This window comes from Saccopteryx leptura, chromosome 4 (genome assembly GCF_036850995.1).
Source record: "Saccopteryx leptura isolate mSacLep1 chromosome 4, mSacLep1_pri_phased_curated, whole genome shotgun sequence".
NCBI classification, from domain to species: Eukaryota; Metazoa; Chordata; class Mammalia; order Chiroptera; family Emballonuridae; genus Saccopteryx; species Saccopteryx leptura.
In genome coordinates this window covers 104,136,892-104,162,641 of record NC_089506.1, presented here as the reverse complement: position 1 = coordinate 104,162,641, position 25,750 = coordinate 104,136,892, and the positions used below count along the sequence as shown (strand labels likewise).

General features: G+C 40.4%; 1 protein-coding gene across 5 annotated transcripts in view; it reads right to left on the bottom strand.

The window, feature by feature from the left end:
- The window catches only part of CYSLTR2 (cysteinyl leukotriene receptor 2), a 28,661-nt gene extending 3,216 nt beyond the window's left edge, over positions 1-25,445 (bottom strand). The window contains exons 1-3 of one of the 5 annotated variants that reach the window (XM_066383721.1): positions 23,032-23,045; positions 21,824-21,894; positions 12,470-12,550 (exon numbers count right to left, since the gene is read on the bottom strand). Coding sequence is in view for 1 of the 5 variants with exons in the window: in XM_066383720.1 (XP_066239817.1) it covers positions 21,895-21,992 (98 nt within the window). In the remaining 4 variants the exon portion in view is untranslated. Of the gene's footprint in view, positions 1-12,469; positions 12,551-21,823; positions 22,023-23,031; positions 23,106-25,367 lie in introns of those variants that run through there. The other 4 variants (XM_066383723.1, XM_066383722.1, XM_066383724.1 and 1 more) reach the window with 4 other exon arrangements.
- Between the last annotated feature and the right edge of the window lie 305 nt (positions 25,446-25,750).

The window sequence follows — 25,750 nt, the reverse complement described above, 5'->3', positions numbered from 1 at the left end:
CACAGGAGACTTATAAGAAGTAAAATCATACAGACTGTGCCTTGTGATTATAATGGAATCAAACTAGAAGGCAACAGCAGAAAGATAACAGGAAAATTTGCAAACACTTGGAAACTAAAAACCACTCTTCTAAATAATCCATGGCTCAAAGATAAATTCTCAATGGAAACCAAATAATATATTAAATTGAATAAAGATAAAATATAGCATATCAAAATTTGTGGGATATAGTGAAAGCAGTGTTGAGAAGAAACTGTATAACACTAAATGCATACATTATTAAGGAAAAAGTATTAAATCAATCTTCTAACATCCCACATCATAAGCTTAAACACAACAACAAAACAAAACAAAAATAATGAAATAAACTCAAACCAAGAAAAGAAAGAAAATAATAAAAATAAGAGCAGAAGTCAAATAAACTGAAAACAGAAAAAAAAAAACAATGAAACAAAACTGGCTCTTGCTTTGGAAAAGATCAGTATACTTATAAACCTATAGCAGGATGGACAAAAAAAAAAACAGATACAAATAACTGTTATCAGGAATAAAACGGGGCATCATTATGGACAGTGCAGACATTAAAAAGATAGTAAGGGAATATTATAAACACCTCACAAACATAACCTTGACAACTTTGGTGAAATGGACTAATTCCTTAAAAAATATAAACTATCCCAACTCATTTAATATGAAGTAGATAATTTACTTATTAAGAAATTAAATTTTTAATTTAAAATACTCAATAAAGTAATGCCCAAGTCCAGATTGTTGCACTGAGGAATTTTACCAAATATTTATAAGAATTAACACCAATTCTATGCAATACCATCCAGAAAATTGAAAAGGAAGATACACCCAATTTATTTTGTGAAGCTAGTATTACCTTGATATCAAATCAGCAAAGGCAAACAAATAATCCACAAAAGACAAAGACCAATATTCCTTATGAAAATAAATGCAAAATCTTGCAGAAAATAGAATTTAGCAATATATAAAAATTATTTTTACATAATAACTAAGTAGCATTTATTCCATGGAATCAAGACTTGTTTAATATTTTTAAAATAGTCAATGTAATTTATGTAAACAGGCAAAGGAAGAAAAATCACAATGTCATATCAATCAATGGCAACAAAGCATTTGACAAAATCCAGTGGCTATTCAAGATTACAGTTCTAAGAAACAGAGGAATAAAGGGGAGTTTTTCAATTTGATAAAGTTCATCTCACAAATTCTACAGCTAACATACTTAATGATAGAAGACTGAATGCCTACTCCTTAAAATTGGGAACAATGCAAAGATGTTCACTTTCACTGCTCTTATTCAACATGGTGCTGTAAGTTTTAGCCAGTGAAATAAGGTGTGAAAGAAAATAATAAACATCATACAGATTAGAAAGGAAGAAATAAAACACTTCCCATTTGCAGATGACAAGACTGTTTACATAGAAAACCACAATAAATCTATACCAAAAAATGTTCTAGAAATACAAGTAAATTCAGCAATGTTGCAGGATACAAGATACACATACAAAAATCAATTGTATGTCTATATACTAGCAATGCACATATGGACACAACAAAATTAAAAATACAATTTTATTTACAATCATTCAAAAATAAAATAAGACAAGTGTAAATCTAACAAGACATTACAAGATTTGTATGCTAAAATCTACAAAATGCTGATGAAATAAACAGAAGTTCTAAATTAATGGAGATAGTCACAGTGGTCACAATGGATAGAGCACAACCCTGAAGTGCTGAGGTCACTGGTTCAAGTGCAGGGTAGTTGGTTTAAGCCTAGGGTTGACAGCTTGAGCTCAGGGTCTCTGACTTGATCATGGGGTCACCAATTCCAAGGTAGCCAGCTTGATCACAGCATCGCTAATCCCAAAATTGCTGGTTTGATCCTGAGGGTACCAGCTCATCCCTGTGCTCACCAGTTCAAGCCCTGGTCAGGGATCAACCCTAGGACACTGGCTCAATTCTGAGGGTGATGGTTTGACCTCTGAGTATGCTGGTGCAAGCCCCAATTAGGGCATGTATGAGAAGCAGTCAGTGTCACAACTAAGTAGAACAAGTTGATAGTTTTCTCTCTCCCTCCCTCTCTGTCTCTCAAAAAAATACACTAAAGGAATCAAGAACAGAGTAGACGAAGCAGAAGATTGAATCAGCAATTTGGAAGACAAGGTAACAAAACAACCAATCAGAACAACAAAAAGAAAAAAAAATTTAAATGATGATAGTAGGGACCTCTATCACAACATCAAGAGCACAAATATTCTCATTATAGAAGTACCAGAAGAAGAGAGAGAGCAAGGAATTGGGAACGTATTTGAAGAAATAATGACTGAAAACTTCCCTAAGCTGATGAAGGAAATAGACACACAAGTCCAGGAAGCACAGAGAGTGCCAAGCAAGATGAAACCAAAGTGACCCATACCAAGACACATTATAATTTATTGAGGGGGTGATAGTGGAGGGAAGAGTGAGAAGTATTATAGTTGCTTCACTTTAGTTGTTCATTAGTTACTGTTGTATGTGTTTTGACCAGGCAAGTCCAGGGTTTCAAACCGGCTATCTCAGCATTCCAAGTTGACACTTTATACACTTTGCCACCACAGGCCAGACATCATAATTTAAATGTCAAATGTTAAAGACAAAGAGAGAATTTTAATAACAGCAAGAAAAAGCAGTTAGTTTTTTACCAAAGAGCTCCCATAAGACTGTCAGCTGATTTCTCATCAGAAACATTTCAGGCCATAAAGGATTGGCATGAAATAGTCAAAGTGATGAAAACAAAGACCTACAACCAAAACTATTCTAACTAGCAAGGCTATTATTTAAAATTGAAGGAAAGGTAAAGAGCATCCAAACAAGATAAAGGAGTTCAACACCACCAAACCAATATTACAAGAAGTGTTAAAAGAAGTTCTTTAAAAAGAAAAAGGGGGGCGAGGAGAACATAAATATGAACAATAAAATGCCAATATCTATCAATAGTCACTTTATAAATGGATTAAATGTTTCAATCAAGGGCTTCACAAGGAACCCTGGCTGGTTGACTCAGTGGTAGAGTGTTGACCCAGTGTGTGGAAGTCCCGGGTTCAATTCCTGATCAAGGTACACTAGAGAAGTAACCATCAGCTTCTCCATCTCTCCCCCTCCCCTTCTCTCTCTCTCACTTTCTCTTCCTCTCCCACAGCCATGGCTCCATTGGCTTGAGTAAGTTGGCCTTAGGTGCCGAGGATGGCTTTATGGCCTCACCTCAGATGCTGAAAAATGGCTCTGGTTGAAATGGAGCAATGGCCCCAGATGAGCAGAGCATCACCCCCTAGTGGGCTTGCTGTGTGGATCCTGGTTGGGGCGCATGCAGGAGTCTGTCTCTCTGTCCCTCCTCCTCATTTAAAAAAGAAGCCACAGGGTAGCTGAATGGATAAGAAAACAAGACTTATACACATGCTATCTACAAGAGACTCACATCAGATCAAAAAGCATACACAAACTGAAAGTAAAGGACTGAAAAAGGGTATTTTATATAAGTAGAAAGAACAACAACAACAAAAAGCTGGGATAGCAATACTTATATCAGACAAAATATACCGTGAAACAAAGGCTTTATAAGAGACAACAGAGAATATTTTATTTTGATAAAGGGAGCAATTGACTTCCGCACGCCAGGCGGACGCTCTACCACTGAGAAGGTGATTGTTCAAGAAGTGAATCCTAATGCTCATGTTACATCCAATGTCACAGAAAGCCAACAGCATCCTTTGAACCAGAAGTTCATAGTTTTCTGCTTTTTTGTTGCCAAGGAAGTTCTTTTAACTGCCACAAAAGACTGTCATGCTGCTTTCTTCTCCTTATTCATCTTCATGGCAAATTCTTCATCACGTATGAAGGTTCGAATTTGAGGTCCATTGAATACACCTGCTTTTATCTTCTCGAAAGACAAGGCAGGAAAAGCAGAAAGAACATGTTGAAAGCATTCACTTTCTATTCAAAGCCTGAACAAACTGCTTCATTAAGCCAAGTTTGATGTGAAGTGGGGGGAAAAATGATTCTGTCTCGATTAACTACAGGTTCATTCACAATATTTTGCATCTTTACTTCCAGAGCTTCACGTTTTGGCCACTCCTTCTGTATCCAGTGTTTCTTCCAAGCTCGGCTGTCCCACAAACACAGAAAGCAAGGATACTTCGTGAAACCTCTCTGTTGTCCTAGCAGGAAATTTACCATTTTAAGATCCACACAAATGATCCAGTTATGCTCCTCATACTTCAGAAAGTCAAGGACAATTTTTATGTCATTATAATCTTCTCACAGATAAGTTGAATAACCAATTGGAACCACTGCATAAACATTACCATTGTGTAGGAGAACACATTTCAGACTCCGTTTAGAGCTGTCAAGAAATAGCTGCTATTCTGTTGGACTGTAAGTGGTAACACCTAGCTGGCTGAGAAGACTACTGATATTATGACAGTAAACAAAGTGTTTGTCTTCGAGAAAAAGTCCACAAAAATTTGTTCACGCTTCCTGAAATTGGATACTTTAGCTGACAGATGAAGTACATTCTTTTCTTGAAGCCTGAAGGCTAATAACTCAGCTGCTTTCTTTGATAGGCCCAAATCTCTTACTAAGTCATTCAATTTGGGTTAGCTAAACTGCTGAGGGGTTAATGACTACTTGGCATCAGAAGAAGACCCTTCAGATTCTACAACCATTTTCTCATGCATCTTATTAAAATACACTTGATCACCATGTTCACTTTCTTCGTCCTTAGAAGAAATAAAACCATTGAAAACTGGAACCGGGAGTGTCTCAGAGTGTGGGGTAGGTTGTATTGCTGAAGGAGTATTGGGATATGCGATCATATGCCATTTTTTCTTGCCGATGCCCTTTGTATGGATCAGACAGAAATAACAGTCACTGCTGTGGTCCTTAGGTTCACGTCAAACCATGAGAATACCAAAAGGCATTCCTTTGCGTTTTCCTTTTGTCCGGTCATGAAGCATTTCCTCACAATTGTCTTCCGAGAAGATAAAAGCAGGTGTATTCAATGGACCTGTGTTTTTATAACACAATATGAGAAGCCCAATTCTTGTCTTGATCGCTAAGGGGAACTTGAAAATAGGCAATATATGCATGTGTTGCAAATGATGAAATAGTGTGCCTTTGACATTGAAGTGTGTAACAGACACATATATAACAGAAGGTGTCAGGACTATTCTTACATTTATGCCTACTCAAAGAAGCCATGATTCAATCTTAAAACAAAATAAGAGAGTGTTTTTATCAGATAATAATTTTTTACATTTAAAAACAACTACAATTATGTAAAAGTAATGTTTGTAAAACATTAATTGCCTTGTGGTTATATTCAATCCAAGAGTCATTGCCCTTTAACTCCAATTTAAAAACCAATGCATGCCATTAACTGTAACAAAAAGAAATTAAAATTGCATAAAAAATAAAGCATGCACCAAAAGACGGATTTTAGATTTGGAATCAGTGATGCAGAAATATATAGAAACAGTTCTAAAACCTCATGCAACAGAAAATGAAAAAAAAATGTTCCCCAGTGAAATCAGCAAGAAAACAGCAGCTTTAAATGACACATTAGATCAAATGGATTTACTTGATATTTTTAGAGCTCTTCACTTCAAAATGGAAGAATATACATTACTTTTTAAGTGCACATGGAACCAGAAATACCTAAGTACCCATAATGAATGACTGGATAAAGAAGTGGTACATATATACAATGGAATATTAGTCGGCCATAAAAAAGAATGAATTCTTACCATTTGCACCAACATGGATGAACCTAGAGGGTATTATGCTAAGTGATAGGAGAGGCAGGGAAAGACAAATACCACATGATTTCACTTAAATGTGGAATCTAAAGAAGAAAATGAATGAACAAACGAACTAGAAACAGATTCATAGATACAGAGAACAGACGGATGGTTGCCGGATGGGCGGCAGGGTTGGGGTAGCTGGGTGAGAAGGTGAAGGGGTTAGGAAGTAAAACTTTGTAGTTACAAAGGAGTCATGGGGAAATAAAGTACAGGTACAGCATAGAAAAAATAGTCAATAATATTGTAACAACTATGTAGGGTGCCAGGTGTTAGACTTATTGGGAGGGATCACTTTGTAAATTATATAAATGTCTAACCACTATGCTCTACACCTGAAAATAATATTAAATAAAATTAAATGTCAACTGTAATTTTTAAATGTTTAAAAAGAAGAAAAAAATTCTCTAGTGTGTTTTTCTCAGACCATGGTTACTGTTCTGAGTTTCACTGATTGCTGACAAAATTCAATAACTTAAAAAAAAAAACTTCAAAAGTTAAATTATCTTCTACATATCCTGTCTGATATTCAAGTTTCTCTTGTATAATCATTCCCAAAGTTTAGTCTTTTAAAAATTGTGCATTGACCCCACATCAACAAAATGCTTTCCTTATTACCCTATCAGCAAAATTCAACCCTTTAGAGCAGGAACAAAGGTTGGGCCTGTCATGGATAAAAACAGTTCCTTTATTTTTTTCAGGGATATTCCAGCCGTCTTTGCCAGACATGTTTGACTCCACTGAAAAAAATCTATCCCCTTCAAGTGGCACCCACACCCTTAATCTCTATGGAGTTTCAAATAAAGAAAAGGACTCAATTCTGTTGTGATTATTCTTAAATTCCCAACACCAAAATAGCCTTTGCCTCCCTAGTATAATTCCTATGTGAATATCAGGCCTACCCCCACCTGCCACACACTAACTTAGCCTGTGTATTCAGGATAATTGTTAGAGAATTTCAGAATTTTCAATAATCACCCTTCCAGTGAATCATATTTCCCTAGGAAGAATACTCAGAAACCTCTGGAAAAGGCAAGCACAGGCTAATTGAGAGAACTCTCAGGTGCCTTGTTAGTGCAGGAGGTAGCACATCAGTCTCATAATTGAGAGAACTCTTAGGGCTAATAGCTGACTCCCAGGTACGCAGATTGTACAAACAACTACTACCAGTTGAGACAATGTAACTGGAAAGGATCACCCAGAAATCATCTCTAATGCTGGAAAAAGTCATGAATTATTATAACTTCTTCCCTAGAAGCTGACAAAAGTTCTTTCCTTAATCTAACTCTAGGCAGGCTCCTCTGATTCCTCTTCTGGTCTAAGTTTCTTATAGAGACTTGGATGAAACACTAACAGCTCAAAATCACATCTGTAGAATGACTCTAACCTACCCTTCTTATAGAGCCTGAGAAAACTCAAGGTCAAAAGAATTTACTGCTTGCTAACAGCCAACACCTGAAGCTAGGACCCTCTATGGGAAGGTAGGAGTCTAACCTCTATAAAACACCCAATAACAAATTTAGAAACTTTTGAAATGGACCAACCTCTTCTTCCAACTTTTTGTAATTTTTCAATTCCCTGATTCTATGGAGCACCCTCTTTCTCTATTCACTCATTCACCCTTGAAAACATTCAGTTGCCTCTATAAAACTCGAAGCTAAGTTCAGTTCTTGTTGGACTCTTTTTTTTTCTATTTGCAATAGTATATTACTGATTAACATCTGTCTTTGTCACTTTATCTAGTGTCCAACTTTATCCATGAAAAGCCTTAAGCTTAGATTTATTAGGCAGAGTTGTTATGAATAATATCATAGCACTTAATTTCTCCTTAGCTAGCCAAAGAGAAATTTATGTGAGAGTAAATGCTTCTTATTACACCTATATAAATACTACAGAACAGCCCATAACTGGGGTGAGGAGTTGGCAGAAGCTTCCTGGATGTCTAGAAAAGAACAGCTGGATTTGGGAAGACAACTTTTCATTGTCTGGGTGTGATAGTTTTTTCAGTTTATGAATTAATAACCATTTTTGTTTTTGGAATGCCTTGCTTCCTTGAATTTTATCCTCAAATTAATTAACACAAGTACAAATTGTATAATAATTTCTAGCATCTTTTTTTCTGAGACATCCAGTTTCTCAAGGTATTCATTCTTCTTTGATATAATAAATCATCAATAAATCCAACCTTGTTCAACTACAAGCCTGTTCCTAATGGCCTTGGACTGGAGCCCAATACATGGATGAGAATCTATGTAGTAATCTAAAGAATAAAAGAGTTATGGTAAAGCATTAGTTCAACTCACAACCAAAAGATGGTTTGTAAGTATGTTTCTAATGCAGCATGGATGTTTCTCAACTCTCCTGCAGAGACTTACGTGAACATGTGACTCAGAGAACATGGTATGCATGTAAAAAAATAAAAAATAAAAGCTTTTTAAATTTAATTTAGCAATTCCCAAAGTATCTTTCAAAGATATGAGCTCCATGAGATGCTCTACAATAAGGCTTCCATGTTCAAATCAGCTTGGGGAATTCAGCAAGCTCTAGAATTCCTTTCTTGGAGATTCATAATTCATGTTCAAGTCTCTACAGAGGTTCTGCAGGGGGGATATAATTTATATAGTGTATCCCTCCTTTTTATCCCCTGAAAACCGTTTTGTACATTAACACATACTACTATTCCACAAAAGTAATATTTTACACAATCTTACCTGGGAAATGCTGAGGTTGTTATATATCTGGAAGATAACTGTAAAGATGAAAAGAGAACCTCTGCTTCTCCACCGCTCAACCCATTAGGGCAAATCAACAAACAAATGTTCCAGTGTTTGGAGTCAAGGAGCTCTAAATACTAAATTAGCATTTTTGAGCATCTATTACTTCATTTATAAAATGGAGATTGTATTAGTTTCTTAGGGCTGCCTTAACCAATTACCACAAATTGTATGGCTTAAATAACAAAAATATATTCTTTCACAGTTCTGAAATTAAGGTGTCAGCAAGGCCATGCTTCCTTCCTTCACTGTCTCTAGGGAAGAATCCTTCATTTGTCTCTTCTAGCTTTTGGTCATTACCAGCAATCCTTGTCATTCTTTGTCTTGTAGATGCATCACTACAATCTTTTGCCTCAGTCACATGGTGTTTGTCTTATGTCTTCACTTTATTTTCCCATTACGTATTCTGTGTCTCTGTGTCTTATCCTCTTCTTAAAAGAATACTACTCATTAGGGTAAGGTCCATCTTAATTTAATATAGCCTCATCTTAACTAATTAAATCTGCCAATATCTTATTTCCAAATATGATCACAATCACAATTGCCTGGGTTCAGGACTTGGACATGTCTTTTGGGGGAACAAAAATTCAATCTATAACAGGGATATATAACTATTTCATAGAGTTGTTGTAAGGATTAAACGAGAAAAAGAGAGAGAGAAAGAGTGCTTTACAAAGTATGTACATGACACTGGTAAGTGTTCCCCTGCTGCCTCACTCTTATAAATGAATAATAAATGGTCTAGCTTCAACATCTGTTATCCCACACTTAGCACAAGAATAATTTCATGACCTCCATTCTCACATGCGTATGATGTATAAAAAGTGGATTCCTCTTGTTGTTTGCTAGAAAAGCATAAAGCATACTCTTCAGAAATACTAATTACTCCCAGATTATACTAACATGCTTATGATAAAAATCACTCCACTCCTTTACTCTGTATCTATTCCTACCAAGAATCTACTGATAACTCATCTTCTTAGTCAGGCATCCCTGGACGTGTGGATTGTGCATCATAAAATGGAAGATTCCAATACAGGAAAAGTAGAATCTCACATGATAAATATACAGATCAGAATTCCAGGTTAAAAATTTGGCTTGCATGAGTCTGGTTTGTGTAAACTGATTTCTTGAAGCTTAGGAGTAGACTGACAAGATGAAAATTCTCATGTGCAGAGCTGAGAGCCACACCCTATTTCTGAGAGGACCCCAGGGCCTTAGTGCTCATTGCATGGATAATGATGCTCTTCTTTTGATCTGTTTCACAGTGAATTTAAGGTGTCTAGTTGGGTTATAGGAAAAATGGTGAGGCCATTAGCTGGGATGAAGATATAGTAGAGCTCAGGAGATAGATCAAGGCTGTAGATATAGTTCAGGGAGATAGTCCTGAAGAGATGGGAAGTCTGTAAGCCTGACTTGGGAAGCAGAATACAGCAAAATAAGAACCTTGGAGATAGTGTTTTAATCAATTTTATAGAGAATTAAAGTGTCTATTGGCAGGAGAAGGCTCAAAACCCAAATCAGGAAGTGAAGTGTTAAAATGCTAGAGATCATACAGGCAGCATGCATAAACCAAGCCCATGAGGCAAATGTGGAGTTGGATTAGACACAATTATGTGTCAGCTCTGGATGGTCATAGCACTAGAACCAGGGTTGACACACAGAGCGTAGAGGACAGGAGACAAAGCAAAGGGACTAAAACTGATATGTTACCAAGCAGATAAGTTTTTATGGAAGTATCCCACTACAAATGAGCTTCTTTGAAAAGGACAGAGACCTGTCCCTACGGCCATATAAAACCTCTTTAGTTTTAAAGATCCTGACTTTGGAGACAGAATTGTGATCGACTCCTGATGAAATCTATATCTAAGAGGCCAAGGAGCCTGACCAGGTGGTGGCGCAGTGGATAGAGCGTTGGACTGGGATGCAGAGGACCCAAGTTCGAGACCCCGAGGTTGCCAGCTTGAGACCCCGAGGTTGCCAGCTTGAGCGCAGGCTCATCTGGTTTGAGCAAAGCTCACCAGCTTGGACCCAAGGTCACTGGTTCAAGCAAGGGGTTACTCAGTCTGCTGTAGTCCCACGGTCAAGGCACATATGAGAAAGCAATCAATGAACAACTAAGGTATCGCAATGAAAAATTAATGATTGATGCTTTTCATCTCTCTCCATTCCTGTCTGTCTGTTCCTATCTATTCCTCTCTCTGACTCTCTCTCTATCTCTGTAAAATAAAGAGAGAAAAAAAAAGAGGCCAAGGAAAGGTCTGAATTAATACAAATGGACTTGAAAACAATCAAGTCCTTAAACTTTTTGCCTATGATGACCACTGTTTCTCCCATCTCAAGACCAACAAGGCTGGTGAATTATAATGAGAAAGGCAGCCAGGGGTGGCAAGCCTTCAGGGACACTGTCAGCTACAGAGACTGGAGGAAAGAACCTCATTAGAGGCAGAGCATGAAGTCTAGCAAGTACAACCACAGACAAGAGGCCATCAAAAAAGATGGTAACAAATGGTCCACCAGTGAGTTGAGAGGTATGGGGGACCAAAAATATACTCTAGGGACTCCTTGAGCAACTGGGGAGGAAGGCAGAACTCATGGAGGAGGTCAGTTTGCAAGCAGCCAGACCCTTTACTGCCAAGTCACAGCACAAGGAGAGGACTTTCACCTCAGAGGAAGCCTGGCCAGTGTAGGCAGGTTCTGAGTCTTGGAGAGCCCGAATGCTGGACAAAGACTTGGACACAGAGACTCAGACCATGGATGCTAAGAGAGAGGTCCACTTTCCCTCATGAGGGGAGACTGAACCTCAGGAACAAGAGAGATGCCCAATTTTAGAATTAAGATACAAGATCGGGATCACATCAACCCCAAGAGTAACACTGCATCCCAGAGCTGCTTCAGTTCCTCTTCCTGCGGTTAGGATGTTTCTGGGCCCCTCAGGGGATGCAAGGAAGTGGGAGTGATCGATGACTGTTGAACGGACCAGGCTGTAGGGAGAAAGTAAGTCCAGAGTCTGGGGCTTTCATTTCAAGAGCATCTTAATCCCTGAGAAGCTAAAAAAAAAAACGAAACTATATAAACACTCTTCTCAGAAGCCCTTATTTAGCTAGCAGCCACAGGCTGAAAGCAGGGACAGCTCAGATCTAAAATCCCATTTAGTTCAACAGTTTCTCTCGAGAAACCTTTAATACTTTTTGATTGTTCTTTCCTGCCAAAATAAAATATACTTGACTACATCACACTGCAACATTTAACTAGATTGTAAAAAAATAATATAAAATAAAGGAAAAGAAAAAGAAATCACCTGCTATATGTAGCTATAAGAACCAGCCAGACCAATTAAGTATGTAACAGGAAGGTGAGAAATATACAAACAGGTAAATGCAAGGTAAATTAGGAAATAAATTGACAGCAAAATTTCCACTGCCTGAGAGAGAGAAGAGAGAGCTTGCATGGCTTCCTGTATTGTGAGTGGGCTTGGAACAAAGAAAGAATTAAGGCTTTGTTTCCTGTGGTTTTACTGGTAATAAAACAAAGAAGAAACAGTGAAAGTCAGCAGCAGACAGAGAAGCCATATTTCAGCTATGGAGAAAACCATAATGTGCTCAGGGCCAGTTAAAATTGGAGGAGAGTGAATAGCTTATGTTAATGCTCAGACTGTTTTCATGGTCACAGCAAAGCTGCAACTGTCTCAACCCTCACAGAAGTTATTTCTCTTTATACTTAGAAAAATATATATTTTGATGCATTCACAGGGGATCAGTAGACCTTGGCGCAGTCCTCCCGCACCCTCAGCACTGACTGGCACCATGAGCCCACAGATGAGCTCACCTTCAGTTCTCAGATCTGGGCTTGTGACCTGTGAGCAGAACCTCAGGACTGAAGCATTCGGTCACACTGACATGGACATACCTAGAAGGGAGGCAAGCAGTGTGCAATCAGACCACCAGCTGCTGTGATATTGTGATAAACCACTAAGGAACAGATAATGTTCTGTAGAAGCAAGGTTGGTGCAGTCTGCATCGTCTTTGTAAGGTATTGATGATGAGATTTTGTGCAGAACAGTCCTGAGGAAAAGGGCAGCAGTGCCAAACTGTCAGCACCTCATTGGAAGGACAACTGGTAACCCTGTCAAGCCAGCAGCCTACCTGATTGCTACTAGGTGACACGTGAGTCCTCTGTTTCCCACCATCACTGGGTCTTTTAATTCCCACGATGAACATCTTGCTAGTAAATTGACATAGGGCCTTTGTCTGTCCAATCTCATCAACCATCACTTCAAGCCCCCAGCTTTGGCCAATCCTGCTTAAAAGCTCTGAAAAAGTATGTTTCCTCCACCTCTGCCTCAAGAGAGCAGTAGCCAGCCTGTACTGTGTTTACTTTGTGGTAGGCACTCTGCAAAGCTCCTCTGTTAATTAACTCAAGTAATCCTCCCACAGCCCAAGGAATTCTGAATTGGTCATTTTATAAGTGAGAAAGACCAAAGTGCAGAGACATGGAATAGTTACTGTGTCCAAGCTCACTTGTCAGGTAGTGGTAGAATAGGACTGAACCCAGTTGTCAGCACTCAGTCACAATGCTGTCCTGCCACTCTCTGAGCAGAATATACAGTTCGCCCTTGAGCAATATGGGGGTTGGGGTGACAACTTTTGACTCCTCAAAATGTAACTATTAATAACCTGTTAACAGGAAGGCTTACCACTAACAAATAGTCAATTAACATATCCTTAGTGTTATAGGTATTATATACTGTATTTTTTTTTTTTACAGGGACAGAGAGAGAGTCAGAGAGAGGGACAGACAGACAGGAATGAAGAGAGATGAGAAGCATCAATCATCATTGCGACACCTTAGTTGTTCATTGATTGCTTTCTCATATGTGCTTTGACCATGGGCCTTCAGCAGACCGAGTAACCCCTTGCTCGAGCTAGTGAGCTTGGATTCAAGCTGGTGAGCTTTGTTCAAACCAGATGAGCCTGCGCTCAAGCTGGCGACCTCGGGGTCTCAAACCTGGGTCCTCTGCATCCCAGTCTGACACTCTATCCACTGCGCCACTGCCTGGTCAGGCTATATACTGTATTTATATAATAAAGTAAGCTAGAGAAAAAAACATATTATTAAGAAAATCATAAGGAAGAGAAAATACATTTACAGTATTATAGGTATTTCTTGAAAATTATTCACATATAAGTGGGCCCATGCAGTTCAAAATCATGTTCAAGGGTCAACTGAAAGGGCCTGTGTATGTGAAGATGAAGACGACACAATTACAACCTCTAGGGTGGTGAATAAATCAGACAATTCAATAGACAAAGCTCTATTATAGTTGGAAAGTTAAGAGACAAAGCAAGGTCAGAGGGGCCATCAGAATGAAATTTAAACCATGCCATGGGAACTTGTGAGGGTGGTCACAGACTGCCATGGGGACAAGAGAGTTTCTAAGATACTGAGGGAAAAAGGTCGTTAAGGAGAGGAGATCAGGGGTTCCAGACAGAGGCATAGGATACATGAAGACTGATTGCTGATCGCACACATGGCAAGTTTGGGAAACTGCAAGTAATAAGCACGAAAGGGAAAACAAGGTGGGCAGAGAGTGGTTGAGAGTCACCTACATCCACACTAAGGAGCTTGGGCTTTATCCTAAGAGCAATGAGGGCCTTTTAGTTGTGGAAAGTGGCTTTGCATAGAGGGGTGATTCTGGTAGCAGACAGAGAGTAGTTTGGAAAGAGGCAAGCCTAGGTTCAGACATACTGGTAGGGATGCTTTAGGATTGTCCAGAGAAGAGTGGGTGGGCATAATCTGGGTAGGATTGAGAGATATAAAGAAATGAGAGTTGCAGTTTGGGAGAAAACTTGGAGCATTTTGAATTTGAGGCACTTATGAAACACACAAATAGAACTAACTGGCCCTGGCTGGTTGCTCAGTGGTAGAGCGTCGGCCTGGTGTGCAGAAGTCCCAAGTTCAATTCCTGGCCAGGGCATACAGGAGAAGCTCCCATCTGCTTCTCAACCCTTCCCCTTCTCCTTCCTCTCTCTCTCTTCCCCTCCCGCAGCCGAGGCTCCATTGGAGCAAAGATGGCCCGGGCGCTGGGGATGGCTCTGTGGCCTCTGCCCCAGGCGCTAGAGTGGCTCTGGTTGCAACAGAGCAATGCCCCGGAGGGGCAGAGCATCGCCCCCTGGTGGGCAGAGCGTCGCCCCCTGGTGGGCGTGCCGGGTGGATCCCGGTCGGGCACATGCAGGAGTCTGTCTGACTGTCTCTCCCCGTTTCTAGCTTCAGAAAAATACAAAAAAAAAAAAAAGAAAAAAAAAAGAAAGAAAGAAAGAACTACCCAATTGCAGCTGGGGAGGAAGAGTGAGGGGAGTCCAATGAATTTAGGGGCCATCAGCACTTCATGGTAACTGGAGCCAAAAGAGTGGATGAGCTCATGCAGGGGTGTGAGAACAGAGAAGGAAAGAGGGTCAAGGACAGAACCTTGGAAAACGTTCACAGTTAGGAGACAGGCAAAGAGAACAGCAGCCTGTACGGGAAGACTGGCCAAACAGTAAGAGATGAATCAAGAACGCAATCTCAAGGAAGCCAAGAGAAAGATTGATTTAACAGGGGAGTAGTCAGTGGGGATAAAAAGTATCGAGGGTCCCTGGCCAGTTGGCTCAGTGGTAGAGCATCGGCCTGATGTGAGAATGTCTGGTGTTTGATTCCCGGTCAGGGCACACAGGAGAAGTGTCCCTCTGCTTCTCCTCCTCTTCCTTCCCCCTCTCTCTTCTCCTCTCCTCCTACAGCCATGGCTTAATTGGAGCAAGTTGGCCCCAGACACTGAGGGTGGCTCCATGTCCTCCACCTCAGGCACTAAAAAATGGCTCCAGTTACAAGAGAGCAAGGGCCCCAGATAAGCAGAGCATCGCCCCCTAGTGGGTTTGCTGGGTGGATCCTGGTCGGGACGCATGTGGGAGTCTTTCTCTGCCTCCCTTCCTCTCAATAAATCAAATAAAAAATATCAAGGGACTTAGCAATAGGAAAGTTATCATTGATTGGAAAGTGGGAGGAGAGGGTGGTGGAAGCCCAAGGACAGGAAACTGACAAAACAGCAATAACTGAGAAAGTGACCGCAATGAAGGGAGAGGGCGCTCTTGAGCCCTGCAGCTGTGAAGGTTTAGTTGCTGGGGAACAATTCTGAGCCAGGCAGGGAAGATACAGGTCTTCTTATCTCTGTAGATACTTTGATTCTTACTCTTAGCCCATCTATCTCAAGGGACTTCAGTTTCTTCCTCTGTTCATCTGCCCTGAACCATGCTAGGGTAGGATGTGCTCTGTACTTGAAGCGCAGTACACCTCCTTTGACTCCCTGCCCACTCACTTTCTAGCTGTATAACCACTACTCTCTGAGGCTTAGCATCCTTGCCTTTAAAATGAAGCTAATAAGGATAGTGCCTTAGGATTGTTTTGAGTTGTAAAGATTGTATTCACTCTGCATAGTAGGTCATCAACCAAATGTTACTTTCCTCTTCTACCTACCTCTGTAACCTATTCAGATTTCTAGTTTTCTTGTCCTTTTAAGTCTAAAGTCCTTACATCCCTGGGCTCACCGCTGTTATTTCTAGACCCTCCTCTGAATCATTCCACTGCTCTCTTCTTATATGACCCTTGTGTCTTGTCTTTGAGACCTTCACTCCTTCCCTGACTTGGGTGGTGCTAGGACTTACAGTTTTCCACTTCCTGACTGCTCAGCCCTTCGGAAGCCATCATCAGATCTTTTTCACCTGACTGTGGACACCCTGTGGAGCTCCACAGTGGTCTTCAGCATCCCTCTTTCTGTAATTTCCCAAGAACTCACTCACCTTGGAGACATTTCAACTGTCAATCTGCTCAGACTCCCAGATATGTTTTCTTACATATGAAAATATCATCTCTGCATATTATTATTTGCAAAGAATTTTTCTTCTCAATTATTTTATTTGCTACATTTGGTTATCTTTTGAGATAGTGTGAGTTGGCATTATTATCTCAGTTTTAAAAATAAAGAAAGAAAAACTAAGACCAGGAGAATTTATTATTTATTTTTTTCTGAACTCTACCTGAGTTATATTGCTACATTTCTAGGATAACGCTACCAGGAGATTATGCCTCTACTTCAAATCCTGCTCCTCAAACCAATCCCACTCAGCTGGCAGCGTGGACTGAAAACTAATATGTTAAAGCTCTAATTTTATGTGACTGTATTTGGAGAAAGAGTCTTTATGGATAAGGTTAAAGAGGCCATGTGGTAGAGCCCTGATCCAATAGGATTTGTGTCTTTAGGAGAAAAAGTACTCTGCGCCATGAGGACACAGCAAGAAGGTGGCCACCTACAAGCCAAGAGGAGGAGCCTCAGAATGAAACCTGCCTCGTTGGCACCTTGAGCTTGAATTTCCCAGCTTCCAGAACTGTGGACAATAAATTTCTGTCATTTAAGCCACCAAGTCTATGGTACTTTGTTATGGAACCCCGAGCAGAATAATACAACTGGTGACCACTTTGGAGATGTTGTCTTCAATTTTTCTCTTTTTTTAATATCTCACATTCAATCAATTGGCAGAGTTATCTATATTGTTTTTTTTAATTAAGCACTTATTTTTATTTTATTTTATTTATTCATTTTTTTTTTTAGAGAGGAGAGAGAGGGAGAGAGAGAGACAGAGAGGGAGAGAGAGAGAGAGAGAGAGAGAGAGAGAGAGAAGGGGGAGGAGCTGGAAGCATCAACTCCCATATGTGCCTTCACCAGGCAAGCCCAGGGTTTCGAACCGGCGACCTCAGCATTTCCAGGTCGACGCTTTATCCACTGCGCCACCACAGGTCAGGCCTCTATATTGTTTTTATATGTGTCTTGAACTCTATCTTTACTTTCCATATAGAAAGTCATCACCCTAACCTTAGACTTCATTAGCTAATGCCTAGAAATTGCTATTATTTCTTCACTGGTGCACCACTGTGGGATTAAACCAATTACAATATCGTGTTTATTTCATCATAAATTGATAATTGGCAATCAGACCAAATGCAAATTCCTCAACCAGAAATATAAGACTTTCTACCACTTTTCCCAGCTGTACCTGTTTTCTCATATATAAGATTCAGTACTAACTAGTGGAGCCATGTGATGAGGTGACAGATGGCAGAAAAAGCACAGAGATCTGGGCCCTGGTCTGCCACTCTGCAGATACACATGGCCTTGGCTAACATGCTTAGCTTCTTTGGGGAAGCTTATCTGTAAAATGAAAACAACAATACCTCTCAATTCCATACCTGAGGAGGCCCCTGAGAGGAGCAAATGTAATAACAGACACAAAGCACCCTGAAAACTGGAGTTAGCATCGTTGTTTGCTTCTCCTCCACACCAGGCAGCCCAGACCCAGATGTGACTTCCTCATGCATGGTCCTGTGCCTTTCCTTCTCTCTCTTTCTTCTCTTCCTCTCCCTTTCTCCCCCATCTGCAAGACACCAAACTCTTGGTTCACGTTGCCTTCTGCCATCACCTCACCAAACTGCTGCTTCCCACAGCCCCTACCTTTTTTATCATCCCGACAGCACTTGTGGATAAACCACTGCCGGCTAAGGTTAGTTCTTCATGTGCTCTGATAGATAGATTTGAGGCAGAAGCATTGTACTAGCCTCTCCAGATGATGAGATTTGCGGAAGGAAGGGACAGTCTCTACTGATTTTGCATCTCCTATTATGCTGAGCATCTTGGGGGGAACGTGGTAAACTTTTAGTCACTAAACAACTGAGGGTTACCATTACTGTTTCATAAATTGTGTGTTAGACACACAATCACACAATTTGACGGTCCCGGTAAAAGTACAGCTCCATTAGGCCACTCCTTCCTCAACGTCTTTGTCTACCTGCCGTGCCCTTGGGGGTTTGAGGTTCTCCATAGTAGGGAGCTTCTGCTTTAATAACCCACCCTGCAATTCACAACTCTCACCCCTAATAATGTTCTAGATTTAATTTAACAACTAAAGCATAACTTGGATTTTAGCTTTCAGAACGACTGCATATTGTAGAATGGCAAATCAGACATTCTTTTTAAGGTTTATAGAAATGATCACAGTGGGAATTTGGTATAAGGTTGTCAAGAGAAATAAGCTACTAATAAGCTTGGAGATCTGGGGTAAGTGAGTTTATCTACTCTGGGCATCAGTTTTCTGATCTGTAAGTGGCAAAATGAATGTATCTGACACAGGTGAGCACACATGATGTGAATTGTTATGATTAAATCCCAAAGCAGGGTTTAGAGAAATAATTAAAGAGGTGAACAGGATCTCAGGGCTTAAGTAATAATATAAAAACAAAGACTCAGAGATAATTTCAGGTTTAAAATACATGGTCCCTGGCCAGTTGGCTCAGCAGTAGAGCATCGGCCTGGCGTGTAGATGTCCCGGGTTGGATTCCCGGCCAGGGCACACAGGAGAAGCACCCATCTGCTTCTCTGCCCTTCCCCCTCTCCTTTCTCTCTATCTCTCTCTTTCCCTCCCACAGCCAAGGCTCCATTGGAGCAAAGTTGGCCGGGCACTGAGGATGGCTCTGTGGCCTCCATCTCAGGCACTAGAATAGCTTCGGTTACAATGGAGCAATGCCCCAGATAGGCAGAGCATTGTCCCCTGGTGGGCATGCTGGGTGGATCCTGGTTGGGCGCATGAGGGAATCTGTCTCTGCCTCCCCGCTTCTTGCTTCAGAAAAATACAAAAAATAAAATAAAATAAATAGTGAAAGGCATGACAGTCAAACAGGGGAATAGCAGTAGGGCAGCAGGTAGAAGCCAAAACTGGACCTGAGTCCTGGTTCCTGCACTTGCTAGTTCTATGACTGTGGGCAGCTGACTTTATCTTCCTATCAGTGAAATGGGCATAATGATTCTAATAGTCTCTAACTTGATTTCCCATTTTAGTTCTACAGACCAGACATGCTCAATGATACTGTTTTCTAATTAGAACATTTTCTTGAAATCATTGCTGCTGTCACCTTTTCAATGACTTTTCCCATGAGTGTCCTTCAGCTTGCGTCTGCCTCCCTCTCTTTCTAGCACTTTCCCTGACTTCTGAGAGCCCATGTCAGCCACTGGGCCTTCTTTGCCTGCCAAAGGCTGCTGGGCCTTCTTGAAATATTGCCCAGTTTGGGGGTGGACTGGACATGCAGTGCACATCAGCTATGGTGTTCTTCTGCTCAAAGGAGAACTTTGTTCAGACTACAGAGTGTGTGGTAAAATGACACCCACAACCACAAAAATACATGGACAGATGGAAGAAGAGGCACCTTCCTCCAGACAGAGGTATTGGGAGAGACACCTTTAAGGCAAAGATCTGCATGGATAAAAAGTAACAATTTGGAAAGTTCTTGTGTGGCCAAAATATCAGATCCTTTAAATATCAGTGTTGGACTCATGGTTTAGCATTAGTTGTCTTTTTTCCATCCTTCTCTGAGAAGATTTTGCTGTTTACTTGACCAACTATTTAATAGTTTTCACATTCTCCTCTGAAGTTTCTTTCTTGAGAATTTCTCTGTGCAGAAAGGTGCTGATAGACTATGGACAATTTTGGGGGTAACTAACCTTTAAAATTGGGCTTGTTTCACAATTTCATTTCTTCCATGTTATTCTGAGAGAACAAATGCCTCCAGAGAACAACTTATCCCCAGGGAGATAGCAGGAGCTGGAGGTTGTCATCTGGGCACATGAGGGAGCCTCTCTTTGCCTCTAGGAGGGAGGTGAATGGTGTTATCCCTGGCATCCTCTTCCCACCCTTTCTCTCTCTAATATTCTCCAAAATCTAGCTTACTTTCACAGTCATCCTAACAACTAACACTCAACCACCATAATGAACAAACAAACTCATATTCAACACACAGAAAACTTTTACCATGGAAGCAGAGGAACTTGAATATACAACTTCATTTTTTAAAGCATTATTTTGACTTTGTGCTACCTTCTCTCTGGTTCTTATAACTCTCCTCAGTTCTTTCTTGTTAACAGGATGTATGAGCCTATGATGCTGATTATGATTTTAATGTTATAAAAGTATTTCAACAAATTTTTGTCAGTTTTTTAGTGTACTTCATTAGTGTATTAAGGAGGATTGGAGGTATCTAGTGTTAATCCAATTTCTGATCTTAGTAAGGCTGCAGAATCATTTGCATTTGAGCTCTGATTCCCAAGTCTTCTGATTCCAAAGACGGAAGAAGAAAGACAGAAAATCGGCAAGTGTTCTCTCGGAGGCCGTTGCCCAACTCCTTGCAATATTTCCCAGGAACTGTGACAGCACAAGGATTCCCCCACCCACAATCTCAGTGACTAAATGACATGATTCAAAGGCTCCCCTAAAGCCCACTTATGCAAATTAAAACTCCCTCTCTCTTTCCTCATACCTAGGCATTTTATATTACACCACTAAATTCATTTATTAGAGCAAAGTAATTATTCACAAAGGTAGTTTGTTAAACATCCTATGTTTCCTAGACTGATAGAGGGGTATTGTGGTATCATGAAAACCCTTGGTGAATAAATCTCAGTAGGATCCACATCCTGGCTCTACCCCTTGCCAACTGTGTGAGCACTGGCAGGACTCACCCTCTTGGTGTTACTGAGAGGGCCAGAGGAGGCCACACAGGTGAGGCCGCCCACACTGCTGCACTGAGCCTGGCGCTTCATACGCTCCGAAGCATTATCATTCCTGTCGTAACCTTGTCTGTGGTCAAGGAAAGGGATTCCATAAGAATCTTTTGGCATGGCCTGACCTGTGGTGGCGCAGTGGATAAAGCATTGACCAGTCAAGGCACATATGGGAGTTGAAGCTTCCTGTTCCTCCCCCCCTTCTCTCTCTATCTCTCTCTTTCTCTCTCTCTCTCTTCCCCCCTCTAAAATGAATAAATAAATAAAAATAATTTTAAATTAAAAAAAGAATCTTTTGGCATGCTGGATATAAAATATAAATACATGCAGAGGATAGTAAGAAACAAAGAGATAAGGAGCGAATCGTTTTTATATGTCTGGAAAATTTGAAAACCAGGAAATTGTCCAGGAAATGCCCTAGGCAGCCACCAGTGGCCTGAGGGAAGTGGGCATCTGAACCTAAAGAGGAGAGGGCAAGAACAAAGGGTCTACCAGCCCATCCTGCTGCCTGGTGTCTCCTCTGAGGCAGACCTAACTCCATTACCCACTATTGTCCACGGACCCCGCCCTCTGTCACGGGCCAGCTCAGGGCTCTCCCACTGCAGCTGTCATCTCTCACCTGCACATCAGAAGACACGGTTTCTTGAGTGGCTCCGAGCATCCACTCTTGCTGGTCTCAATCCATTTCCTGCATGGTGGCCAGAGTGACCTTCCCATGATGCACTTCAGACTACTATCCTGCTTAAACCCCACCATCATCTCCAAATCAAGTTCAATTCCAGGCTTTTCACAATTTGGATCTCATCATACAGCATCTTCTCTCACCAGAACTCCCCTCAGAAAAATCTACTTCAGCCTTGTGAAACTTATTTCAATGCCCTAAACACATATGGCTTTCTCTCATCTATCCACTCTGAGCTCCAGTTCATTATCTGGCTATCTCTTACCCAACCTCAGCTTTCTTTATAGATATCACTATTCCTAGGAAAAGCCTACTTTGACCCTTCCAGTTTGGGTTGGCTGCTGCTCCACCTGCTCTTTAGCCTGGCTTCTTGTCCTTGCATTCACCCCCGGGGTCAGCAGCTAGCTCCTGTCCGTCCCCACCCTCCAGACTGTTTGCCCACTGACAACAAGAATGGAATCCCCCTTGACCACTGCTGTATCCCCAGGCCCTAGCCCAAGTAGTGGCAGAAAAATGTGCTCGAAACACAACCAGTAAATGAACTAAAGAAGCTATTATCCAACCCCTCATTTATGTCTCATAAGACAAGAATTTTCTATCTTAAAAAATATAAAAACTATGTCCCATGTAAGTATCGTCCTATGAGGCTATAGAGAGAGTGTTTTAATGTACAGTAGAAATAATAGCCATGGACTGGATCCTTACCAATTTCCCTTAAAAGGTAAAAAAATTCCCAGTAATCTTCTGCAACAAAATTATGTTAGTGCATCTTTTCTTCCCAACTTTCCATCTCTGAAATTCAAACCTAAGTTCTGGGGACAGGGCTACATGGAAGTAAGAGGGCAGCCACAAAGGTGACTCAGATGGTGCTCTATTATAAGCATTGTAGGAAGTGACATTATTTATATCTCTGAGGGTCGCCAATTGTCTTCTGACATTCTATTAACAAGTTCCTGGTAGAAATTTGTGTTTGTTATGGCTAACAAGGAAAGCCGCCTTCAAATCTCTCAGAGAATTCACTAGGGATTGAAGTTATTATTAGGATAAGCTCAAAATAAGCAGAAATCAACTTACCTTGAGAAATCTGCAATGCCTCCAAGTGCTCTGTGGACAGTCGTGCCTTCTGTACTGGGGCTGCCAATGAGGTAAAACACTCTCTCTATAGCCTCACAGGACGATACTTACATGGGACATACTTTTTGTATTTTTTAAGATAGAAAATTCTTGTCTTATATAATGTACAGTAGAAATAATAGCCGTGGACTGGATCCTTACCAATTCTCCCAGTTTAAGTAATCTTTAAATTTCTAGAGCAAATAGGCTCCTCTCTTGCCTTGCCCCCTCCCTCCCCTTCCCTCCTCCCTCTTTCTTTTCCTTTCCCTCCCCTAGCCTTTTCCTCCCTCCCCTCCCCTCCCCTCTCCTCTCTGGTCCTGGCTTTTCCTAAAGACATTTCCAACTTTGGGATTCTTTGGCTCCAACTGATTAGGCCTCTATTACTTTCTTTGTCACAGGTGTGAATTCATACTGCTACCAAGTCATCAATCTAATAGGAAAAGTTGTCTTTTAAATATTGTCAAAGGTAGTATCATTTTCTCCATGGGTCAGTTATTAGAAAGAGGTTAACAGGATCAACAGAGATAAACAAAATCTGTTAACTAAAGTCCACATTCATTGATGAGTTATTTACACTTTCCCATATATTCTGAATGGAGCCCATGTACTGGGTTTTCTGCGAGGACGCCATCCTCAGGCATCTTTGTCCAGTAAAAGGATAAGCCTTCACATAAGTAACTCCAATACAAAGAAGGCAGAGGGTAGCACCCCAAGAAAAGCATAGAGACAGCGCTGGGGGTTCCAACTGGGATTTGATAAGGCTCTATAGCAAAGCTGAGCAATCTGGCAAATGCTTGCCTTTCTCTGCGTTATCTAGCCTTGGCTGTTGCATTAACCAGAGCTCACTGGATAACTCCACAAGCCAAGCCCTTGTTAGACTTCCATCTTCCAGGCTTAGCCTTGAGGGACTTCTCAGATGTCTGGTGTGCAAGAAAAACATAAAAAGCAAGAAGAGTCCCCTTGAGTCTAGAATGAATACACATAAGATTTTTTTAGATTCCATGATGATCCTGGCATATACCAGTGAGTTTCACTGCAAAAATATAGCAGCTTTCCTCCTGAGCAGGTGTTACTTAGATGATGTGGGTGCATCTTAGGCCCTAGATGGGTAAAGAGGCAGAATAGTAACATGCTGGGCTAAATGTTGACACATTTAGAACATTCTGGAGCCTCAATGTCTCTAACTTTCAATCACAAATGCACTAGAAACAGATATATTTATTTAAATCATTAGTAACTTAAAACTCTCAAGAAGATTCTAATCTCAACAATTTATGTGGTCAAGATGGATGATAGAAATTTCTAGAAGTCTTATGTTTCCCACAAGTTACTTTTGCATTATTAGTACAGTATTAAAATAGAGACTTAAGTGTCTTGCATGAAATCGTACCTCTCTTTCCCTTGATATGTATTACTGCCAAGTATATGTCAGAGATAGGAAAATATTTCAAGTGACTTAGGTCAGTTATGTTGGCCACTCATTAGAACCACCTGGGAAATTTTTGGAAAAAAGAAGAGCAATATATTACTACTGATAAATGGCTCATCTTCAAAAGTTAAGTTTTACTTTTTCTAGAACTACTTTTCTAATCTCCTCAGGATGAGGTTGAACATGCAGCTACAGTCAAGAACCACTGATCGAGACCCCAAAGGGGTAACAAACACATGATAAACATATCCTCTCACACAGTCTTTCCCCCGCATTGTGCCTCCCAGTAAAAACAATGAAATCTACGTTCTCTAATTTAAACTCTTCTCTCCACCAAAAATAAGACCCTGAATGAAAAAAAAAAATACATCTTCCAGAATAAAATGACTCATCTATGAAAAATAGGAACGATGACATACAGCCAAAAATAAAGGTATAGTAAATTTCCTTAATGCAATATTATTCAGCAATTTTAAATTGTGACTCTCAAGAATTTATGGCACATAGAAAAAAATTATGCTGTAATGGAAAAAATAAATATAAATATATCCATACTATAGAAACACAAGTATGAAAACCAAACTAAAGTTATACACAGACACACAAAAAAGAATGTAAAAGCAAAAGTCTCCCCCACCCCTCAAACATCAATAGAGGCTGTGTCATCTGTAGTTTTGGTTTCCTTCTCTTTTGTACTTTCCTAATATTTTTTTAACTACTATGTATATGGTAAAAAAAAAAAAAAAAAAGTAATATTTATAGTCAAACAAAAATACCTACTTTTCAAAATTATTCTTTTGATTACGTATGAAGTGATCAAAAGGCACAACTCTCAACAATGAATTAAAGCACAGATAAAAATGCTCACCTGAAGTTTCTTAGCTGCCTTGGCCTCTGTCTCTTTTCTCTCTCTTGTCTTTCTCCTGCAAGTCATTCAGCTTGCTCCTTTAGAAGAGAAGCAAAACAGCAAATTACATTTTATGAATGGTGTCAGCCAATGGCAAGAGAATAAGGAATATTTTTGTCAGCGGGCCATCCATGCTTTATAGAAACTTGGTGTGGGTGTTGGTGAGGGCTTCTTTCTCCAGAGGGGAAAGGTTCCCAGTTAGGAACTACATCTAACAGGAAGAAACCTATTAGATTAGCTCTGACTCTCCAATGACAGTTTTTATCAGCATCCTTTTTCAATAAATCAAGGGGATGTGATGGGCTAGGGTCAGGGGTGCTAAGTGCCTTTTAGGTCTCCTGGGT